Source organism: Taudactylus pleione, unplaced genomic scaffold (genome assembly GCF_031769625.1).
Source record: "Taudactylus pleione unplaced genomic scaffold, aTauple2 ptg000333l, whole genome shotgun sequence".
Classification (NCBI taxonomy): domain Eukaryota; kingdom Metazoa; phylum Chordata; class Amphibia; order Anura; family Myobatrachidae; genus Taudactylus; species Taudactylus pleione.
Window position 1 is genome coordinate 7,520,862 of NW_028284734.1, and position 10,638 is coordinate 7,531,499.

The following is a 10,638-nucleotide window of genomic DNA, read 5'->3' on the forward strand; positions in this document are numbered from 1 at the left end:
AGAATGTGATACCACAAACACATAAACTAAGGAATGCGCTTACTCCAAAGTTAACGTGGAAACTTTCAAGTGGATTTGTAATACTGGTTTTTCTTTTTGTAAATCCTGCACGTACTTGTTACTTTTCCACGGTGTATACATTTATTGCCTGGTAGTAGATGATGGTTCTTTATCCTGCATGCAACAAAACATTCTTGAGACTGCAAAAGAAAAAATCCTGGACAATGGAGATTGAGAAATAAATATTCCAGATGTATTACCCACTTTACAAGGGGCAATATGATCAGTAAGAACTTATTAGGCAGATGCAGTAAGGTACATAGGGCAATAAGTGAAATGACACAAGAAAAAAAAATCTTCGGTCATGGTGCTCCTGGTGTTGACACAAAACTGGTCATCTTATTCTCCGGCCATTTCTCATCCTGCTGCTGACGCCAAGTAATTGTTGTGGAAATTAGCCACTTGGGAGAGTTAAAATGTTGAGTAATAAGAGGTGCTTTTATTTAAAATATGAATGCATCATAGAGCAATCTGATTCTGTGTCCACTGTAGATAGCGCCCCCTCCCCCGAATCTACAATGCAAAGGTTACTTATTCAATTACAAAGAATTATCAGTCTGCCTAATGCATTCTGAAACATAGCCTATATTGTAAAAATTAGGTATTCACACTACTTCACAAAATTTGCAAAAAATGGATAATGAAAAAAGTGTATACAAAAGATAACAAAGGATTTAACTGTTGTCTATTTCTTACATGTAACTGACACTTATTTAGTATATATAACTGCTTATAACTTTGTTACATATATAGGATCGGATTCAATCAGCCATGATAACCCATTTATGGGGGTAAATATGGCTTAGCAAATTTTTAGCGATTCAATTAGCCACGCAAGTTAATCAGCATTAACTCTCCATAGGATATAACCTAGATTTTTGTTCGTAGCCCCTGAATACCACCCGACCGCCGGAATAAACCTTTTTCCAATTGAATTGCACATTAAGTGGAAGCGCACATACACATGGTAAGCAAAATTGCCTCATTATATGCGCGTTAAGTCAAGTCCAGGTAAACAAAGATTTTACCGGGGCTAATTGAATTTGGGCCGTAATGTCTTTAATTTAATCATTTTATATCGATTAAGGGAATATTTAATTTTCAACTTTCTTACAATGTAATTGTAGTGGCCGAATACCACCTAATTGCGATAAATTCAAAATAAGGGAGGAATTTAATTGTTTGCCCTGGGCATCTAACTAATGGGCATTTATTGGAGCAATTAATTTGTAGCTCTGATCAGATGCCCATTACTAGTTTACACGTACAAAAGGTCTAAAATCCTGTTTTGTCCATCTAATACCGAATACCGCATTTGGTTAGAAGCACAAACTACAGTTTGGGCGCCTACAATGAGGACTTTTCACACATTTTTTTCTCACACCTCCGGAGGCTGTGAGAACAAATGTGACTGCGGCGTCTGATTGGAGCAACAATCAAATTGATAGACACCCATTAGTTAGATGCCCAGCGCTATAAATTTAATTTGTGCCATTACAATGATTTCCTCATACATTCCATAATGGAACACTTCTTCAGTCTAATACCGCATTTGGTTAGAAGCCGGAGTACATTCAGACAGACATTCCTACTGTTACTTATTGCCTTTGACAAAATACATATAAAATGGTATTAAATGTGTATGAAAAACAAATGAAGAAATATTCTCAAATAGTCTTTTAAATACATTTTCACTGACACTCGTATGGCTTTCTTCGAGTTGTTCGGCTGGAGATATGATTAATGACTTTATTATTTATTTTAGGGTTTGGGAGGTGAGTAAAGGGAGGGTTCTGTTCTTTTTCTGCAAAGTACTTTACATGTCAATTTGTATTGTAAAATCAAAACCTACAAATAGACAAATTCTCAAAAGCAATATTTAAATGAGTTGCTGGTTGCTGTCTCTTTATCACAGATTGACATTTTGAAATCGACGTTGGACGCTGCCATTTCTAGTCAGTTGGAAAAAACAACATCTGAAAACAGTGACGCGTCAGAAGACACAGCGCTACAGTCTGAATACGACGAGGAGACGCAGGCAGATCAGCTACCAGAATACCTGGCTAGATTTCAGGTGAGTTAACGTAGAGTAGCCAACTCTTTAATATGTAAATAGTTTTCATTCTTTGCGTGCAACATTTCCTACTTTACGCTTCACTTCTTCTGCAACTGCGCAAAATGCATCAAAACTGCCCATAAATCATCTTCAACTGGAAATTGCTGTTGATGAATCCTATTTTCAAGGTCGTGTGTCCTATTTTGTCTTTGTCATCTAGGATTTTCCCCACCCCCTCTCCTTTCTAATGTCTTACTAAGAATCACAAACCTATTAGCTAAAGTAGCGTGTCATTTTATATCCATTACACATCCTTGAAAGCCGTCTTATGGTAACACAAATCACAAAGCGTAAGCCGCATCAGAAAAATGTCAGAGCATTTAAATTTTTTTAAGATGATTGCAATGGAGCTCAGTGTAGTTAGAATGGTAGGGCCCTGTACATAACAAAGCCTCGTTAGTATTACTTAGAGAGCATCAGTTCAATAACGGTCACTCAATTAATCCGTCATGCTCCATAATAACCTGCTTGCCTTGTCTTTAGTTTTGTGACGTAATTTGTGTTCTTTTGTGTAATTATTTTAATAATGTAATCATTTTAGTGCTCTTAGACACATTTAGGTAGACTCAGTGATTATAGGCAATGATGGTTTTCTTTAAATTTAGCATTGTATTTGTAGTTTATATATCTTTGTAATATATCTAATGCATGCCATTACTTTTCTAGTAGTTATTTATAGGCAATGATGGTTTTCTTTAAATTTAGCATTGTATTTGTAGTTTATATATCTTTGTAATATATCTAATGCATGCCATTACTTTTCTAGTAGTTATTTATAGGCAATGATGGTTTTCTTTAAATTTAGCATTGTATTTGTAGTTTATATATCTTTGTAATATATCTAATGCATGCCATTACTTTTCTAGTAGTTATTTATAGGCAATGATGGTTTTCTTTCAATTTAGCATTGTATTTGTAGTTTATATATCTTTGTAATATATCTAATGCATGCCATTACTTTTCTAGTAGTTATGTTTTATGTAAAGAACAGGTGTTTAATCTAAGGTAGTGTTCAGTTATGAGTTCCTTAGATTGTTTTATAGTTAAAATATTTTATTGTTCGGTAAATATGTATAATTTTCTTTGTGTTTTGTTTTAATAGTTTAAGTATAAATTTAGGGCAACACTGTACAGTTTATCATTCATAGTTTAAGCAAAGTGCTAGGGATGCAGATGAATTATTCTCCTTCCCATTAACTACTACAGGGTTAGTTAGTTAGGACACACTCTCCATTCACAGCATGAGACGCCTAGGTTTTGAATGAGTTCATAGCTGGTGCAAAAATGAAGTCCTTTTGCATAGAGTGTGATGCCCATGTTCCCTGACATACTTCAATAGACAGCCCTGCAAAAGCACTCTCACCATACCATTTACATTTAAATAATCTAGCTCTGCAAAATTAAATATTGTTTTTTTTCCCCATGCTGCTCTGTACAACAAACGACTTTGGTGTGCCTGCTATGTTCTTCATCCCACCTAACTCCTACCCTTACAGGGGCAAATGCAGCATTTCTAGAGCAGGGTTTTCCAAATGATTTGTTATGGAACAAATCAAAAAATTGCTATAGAATTAGAAAAGTACAGTGTACAGTATATTAATGTAATAACATATGTTAAATTTAAAAAAAAGGGGAAAAAAATGAATGTCATATAAAGTTAGCAGTACATTAATGAAAAAAGCCCACACTAATATTAATCTTTTTTAAACAAATCAATCTTGAACATTTAACCAAATAAATATAATACCTTGAAAAAGAATACAACTGTACAAAATGAATACTCCCAATACATTTTCAATTATAATTTTTTTTAATTATTATTAGTAGTAGTAGTATTAGCTACTTATTCAGTGCTTCATAAAAACACCCACCGGTACCTTACTATTACTGCATTTCCTTTTATATTTATATAACGTCACAGTAAAATCCTAGCGGAAAACAGAAGTGAGAACCACTAGAGCCAAAAAAAAAGTAATACAGTAACAGCAGAGCCAAAAAGAAGTAATACAATAACAGCTGCCATTTTGTTGAAGCCAAAGTTTATTCAAATATAGACAGACAAAAAGATGCATCTTGGAGTCTGATGCATTTGAAGCCAAAGTTCATTAAAACATAGGCAGACAGACGACATGATAGATCTGCCTTTGGAAATAATTCAGATATACATTACTCAAAAACAAATGCATACAAGAAATCTATTGTTTGCCAATATGTAGCGTTTTACACAACTTGAGATGCCTGTTTTACTACTAGTACTCATGAGTGAGTGCTTACATCTACCCTATACTAGGTGCAAAAAATATGCCTTCAAACAGCCGTGTGTTTGATTACGTCCAATTCTGTATTACACACCCTCTCTGAACTGTGCCTATATGAGAACACCACATTACAACCCAGCTCTGTACCTCTTCATTTATAATTGTAGCTGCAAACGACTCTACATCACTTGTACATGTATGTACATTCGCACAAGATACACTCTACAAATGGGAGTTTGTTCACCCCCTTAGGCTGCAGACAGTGTTGTAGGTTTTTGGTTTTTTTAAATGGGCAAAAACTGAGAAGTTGATAGTGACTGATTCCTTCTAATCCATAAGACTGTTGTGACTAGAGTGGAGGTGGTAGGTTTTATGGGCAATAGAAAACCCTCCTATGTGTGCCCAGCTGTAAGAGTGCTTTAGCCAGTGCAAACTTCTGCTACGTGTATGTAAAACTGTCAGACTTGATGGACGTGTAAGCGCAAATCGATGTTAACAGTACCACCAAAACAGATTTTGCTCCCTCATTGGCATACTTGCACTTCATGAATGATATCAAATTGATATGACTTGGGTAAAAGATTGCCCACACAAAGGTAATGTGTATCTCCTAACCAGAGATATTTCCCATTTTCTTTGGACTTTTGAGTGGTTATGGGGGAGATGTATCAAACCTTCTAAAGAGTGGAGAAGTGGGCAGGTGGAGACGTTATCCTAAACAACCAGCTTCTATCTATCATTTTGAATAATATACTTAATAAATGCTGGCTAGAAGCTCTGGGCAACTTATAGAAGTGGGGAAGTTACCTTGTCAAATGGATGGCCTCCAGATGTTTTGCAACACAGACCATGCAAATGCACTGTACTGCACTCACTCCATGGTAACATAGGGGGAAATGTCTCAAACCTTCTAAAGAGTAGAGAATTTACACATCTACTTCTCCACTCTTTAGTAGGTTTGATACATTTCCCCCTACGTTACCATAGGGTGGGTGCAGTACCATGCATCGCACAGTCTGTGTTGCAGTCCATATTATGATAAAGTCCATCCAAATGGCAAGGCGACAGCCAACCATAGCTTAAACTACTGCTTGGGCTTTGTGAAAGCTTAGTGATGGTAGTTTGATCTTACAGTATATGATTATTAGACCATTCACCATGGTCTTTGGCCATCTTCATTTTAAAGGTAATAATTTGAGGCTACTTTGATTACTACTTGGTTTGTCACATCGCATTCGTCTGCAAATAATACCTCTGTCATTTGTAACACAAAAGGTCATACAATTAAACCTTTATACTTTGGTTATATTTTTTGATTATAAACTCTGTTTACGCCTCTTTTGGATGTTCTATAATACCTTTTTTATAGCTTCCAGGTTTCACTGTTGCTATTACCATCCATTAGACAGGCTTAGTAAATGCCTATATGTTCCTTTATAGTGAACACTAATAAAGTAACAAATATCATCTTCCACAAATCTTACTATGGTAGGCTGATTGGTACAAAAGGGAGAGAAAGCACCTTTATTAATGTATTCGTTAAAATGAGTCCACATAAGTCCACCCACATGTAATAAATTGCGTATTAAATTAATTTCATACCAATTTATTACATGTGGGTGCATTTATGTGGAACTCAAATTTGCTGTTGTGTTGCCTGCATGTCCTACCTATATACTTGATGACTAGTAGGAGTGGCAGAATTGGGTAGCCACATTATTTATGAGAGAAACTAAACTCACGTCAACTGATATTTGCAGATCTGATGGTTTTTGAACAAAAAATTTGCACTGTATAACCTGAGCATAATTATTAACATAGTTTGTCTAAATCATTTTTGGACTCATTCATTTTAACTAATACACTAATAAAGGTTATATTTTAACTGAATCATACAAATCAATAAGAGTGCCCCATAAAAAAAGTCTCCTTTCTCTCCTTTCTGTTCGACTCTGGTGCATTCTAACACAGGGGGAGCACCACAAACATGTGTGATTTAATACAGGTTTTCTGTATATGGAATACTTTGAGTTGGTTTTTGTGTAACAAATATTTGTGCGCCAATTATAGACTCATCTGTGTAGACCAATATATATTTTTTCTAGTGCGGATTCAATTCCTTGTTGTTGTTGTATGTTGGGCTGCTACAAGCTGATGTCTGACTGACAGGTCCGGTGAGACGGGGGGGACAAAGGGGACAACCATCCCGGGCCCCGAGGATCAGAAGGGCCTCAAGGATCAGGGACAGAAAAAAACGGGGCAGCAGCACCTAGTAAAACTCTTTAAACAGCTGCTGTACTGTGACAGCAGCCGTCCAGCCGAAGCCCCGCCCACTGATACCTTCCCATGTCAAACAGTGGGTCACGCAGGGGCTGGTGCTCCTCCTCCTGGGCCGCATCCCCCTGTACCCAGCTCCGGAACCTCACCCCTCCTGCTTCATTACTGTTCCTGTCCTCTCCCATTGGCTTCCTTCAACTTCCCCCTCATGGCACCGCCAACCTTCCCCTTGTGGCCACACCGGGCCCCCCTCGCAACACCACCGACTCTCCCCCCTTCCCCTTGCAGCGCCCTCCAACACACACACGCAGTCTGGGTCCGGCTTCTCCTCCTTAGTGGTCCAGCTGAAGAGTGCAGGGACAAAGCCAAGTGTCATGACTGTCCACTGCCTCAGCATGAAGGTAAGTGACTAGGTGACTATGTTATTGTTAATTTTAATGTGTGTTCAGTATATGTGTGTGTATGTGTATGTATGTGTGCGCGCATTTCTCTATCTGTAATAATTGTGTGTGCATGTGTGGGCCCAGCATGTGTGTTTGGAGGAGGGGACATTGGGAGGGGGAGAGGGATAGGGGCCTCAGAGATCCAAGTGTACCGGGCTCCAAGATTTCTGTTGCCGGCCCTGCTGACTGACTACTATCTGTTACATAAAAGTTCTCTACACTCTGTTATTAGATAAGTCCTTATGCTGGGAACACAGTGGCAGAAATATTGGTTGATCAATTGATCGGCCAATATAGCTTGTGTACGTAGGCCAGTGTATACCAGCGATATGTCTGTGAACGACGTCGGTCACAGATATATTGCGTCTGCTGTGCTGCACAGCCGATGCCCAATATATCTGCAGATATATTGAAGCATCATGGTGCATGTACAGGTACAGGTCAGCTGACCACCCATACACTTGCTGCAGAGGCCAAGGGGAGGGGGCGCAACGCCCCCGGCCAGCAGCACCCGCGGTCAGAAGACAGATGCTGGTTGTTCTGTGTGTATGAACAACCATCATCTGCAGATATATCTGTTAGGTCTGTACCCAGCTTTGGGCAGCATTTCTGAAGACATTTACAACGTGTTTTGGTGGTTATATTGTCATGAAGTGCAAATGTGCAGAAACACATATCAATTGTTCAGGAATTTACCGTTAATTTCATGGTAACTATAGTATATAATTAGTAATTGTACCTATTGTTCGTTTACCTTTTTTTAATATGTATATTTCTTTTCCCTGAACTGTATATGCAGGTTGACTTTTACACATGTGTCCTCCAACACCTATTATTTTGCACCATTATGGCACCAGATGCCTGGCGTGACCCACAGTTAGCAATTCCAGTGGTGCATACTTGTTCCTCAATTTTGCAACTTAGTAGCATATTGTGTACTAGGTATTTAGGATTAGGTTTTTTGTCACAAAGGAATTAGTATAAAGTCTCAGATAAAGCATAATGACGCAGGGCGCAGGTCACTTGTATCGTACCTGTCTTTTGCCCTTTTACACAGACTTCATACTTTTTCCTCAGTTTTTATATTTTTTTTTTCCCAATTTTGCTTTTCACTTTGCCAATAGTGTACAAGGTACTTTCCTACAGTGTACTATGTATTTAGGATTAGCAAAAGAATTTGTGTACGCTGGTAGATTAAGATTAACAATGCATGGCGTGGGTGACTCATATCGGACCTGTATTTTACCTTTTTACTTTAGATTGTGTATTTTTTCATAAATTTTACATCGTAATTTGCTTATAGTGTACTAGGTAATTAGGATTAGTTGTTTGGTGTCCGTGGTGCGCTAAACTGGCCTATATGGTGCAATTTGAGATTAGGTATCTGTAGACACATGTATGAACATAATAGAATGCTAAAGTTACTTTTAGTACAGTTCTACTTGAGAAGACTCAGGTGGATCCTCTAGAAAACGTACATATCACGCCACTGACATTAGAGTGTGGGTCCTAGCTTTAGAGAGCTGTTTAGTAGTCTTCTTAATATATAGAAAGATGGGCTCCAACTATCTTCTTTCAATTCCCCCAAAATAAATAAACATTTCCACCTGTTTTTAACATTACAAAAATTATTTCCTACTTTAGAACCGCCAATGTAGTTTCATGTGCAGATGGCTGATACACTGTAAGACCTCAGCTTTCTTAGTTGTTGAAATGTTACTTTTGCAGAACAAAAACGTGTAAAAAAGGATATGCTTTAGATAGGATTAAGTTCAACCAGCTTTGTATCTTTTTTTTTTTTTATACGATTGTTTTAATTTGTGCTAATTCTCACTATCTGTCCATCAGGACCTGAGCACAAAGCTTCATTCTCTCGGCAAAATTGAGCCCACTAGCCTGCTGAGTGTGACCTGCCACCTTGTACAGGAGGGGCTGCCTGTGTGGGAGAAGCCAGACATTGAAAAATACGAAGCTCAGCTCAAGGAATGGGAACAGGAACAATCTGTGCTGAAGACGAGAGAGACCGAGATGAGAGATACAGCAAGGAAGCAATATGAAGCCATGCTTACATCCAAATCCGCCAATTAATATCAAAGCTCAAAACATTAATGATGCAGATCAATCAGTTATACCCTCTTTATAAATTGGCATGCGGTCTCTTCCATTTGTTATACAGACACCACTCTCAGTATACTCTGTTACCACACTGCGGGGTAGATTTACTAAAGTTTCTAAAGATGAAAAGTGGACCCATAGCAACCAATCAGATTGTAGCTGTCATTCTCTATTGCATTCTATAAAAATGATAGATTCTGATTGGTTTCTATAGGAAACACCTCCACTTCTCTTTAGTATATCTACCCCTGAAACTCTGTTCTCCACAGTCACCTCCTCGGCCAGTACGATATGCAGCAGTCTGTGACCACCTGTGGCTTAATCACACGTTGCAGGACTAGTCCATAGCGCACACAAGGCTGCTGTATTTTCTATAATACAGACCTCACATAGAGCAGCAGACTGAGAAGTGAGAATGAATACATTGGTTACATACAAAGTACACCAACCAAAAGATAACATTCATCTGAATGGAAGATCTGGGTTTGCAGACAATAACCATTATTTTTGGGTCCATTTGCTTGAAAGAATACAACTACATAATACACTGTAATTCTGGTATGTTTGGTTTTTTTTCAATAAATAAAAGTATTTACTGATGAATGTTTGGCAAATGAAGTTTATACAATATTAATATAATCATAATATTAGATATGATTGGTGTTCTTTGCATTTATTTTCGTGGGATTTCTAATATATATTTTTATAGTTACAGCAAAAATTGAAAAACAGATTTATAAATAGGAGTAGATGTATTTATAAAAAAGCAAAATAAAAATAATTTAAAAGCATATGATTAAAGCTATTCTGCATACATAGGGGTGAGCTTTTCAGACGTATAAATCGGCTGTCAGCTAAGGTTCAGAGAGAAGGCAAGCGAGGGTGACTGGTCTGGCTCTTCCTGTCAGAAGTATAGAAGAGATAATGAGAAGAGCAGACGACAAGACATAGCTTAGGGGATCGTGGCATTCATTTTAAGAGCAGGTGGAATAGAACAATTCCTAACCAGTGTGTTTCGACGTGAGCTGAGCTGTGTCAAAAGAATAGCTGGGTATAAAGAGAGAAACCTTAAAAGAAGATGAAGGCACTTAATGGGTATGACCTAAACTACATTTAGCAAATAAGAACTCTTTCTTTTTTACCTGGTGTAAGTGGTGGTAAGGTCCTCGTAGGGTTCTGAATGCTGGTCTTCTATGCCAAATTCTACAATAACTTGTGTGAAAATTCCATTTTCTTAAATAGCAACAGTAATGCACATTATTTCTGCTTCCAGAGCAGTGATGGGACAATCTGACATGGATCAACTTCGCACCAGGACAAATTGTGCTGCAATGCAAGAGTGCAGCTACATACAGGAAAAATACTGCCT

At 37.8% G+C, this 10,638-nt stretch overlaps 1 protein-coding gene across 1 annotated transcript in view; it reads left to right on the forward strand.

Moving 5' to 3' along the window:
- Nucleotides 1-9,872, forward strand: part of MRPS27 (mitochondrial ribosomal protein S27) — a 113,788-nt gene extending 103,916 nt beyond the window's left edge. Inside the window, exons 10-11 of the mRNA XM_088443697.1 lie at nucleotides 1,976-2,134; nucleotides 9,003-9,872. Coding sequence (XP_088299823.1) covers nucleotides 1,976-2,134; nucleotides 9,003-9,242 — 399 coding nt within the window. The 3' untranslated portion in view covers nucleotides 9,243-9,872. The remainder of the gene's footprint in view (nucleotides 1-1,975; nucleotides 2,135-9,002) is intronic.
- Nucleotides 9,873-10,638: the final 766 nt, after the last annotated feature.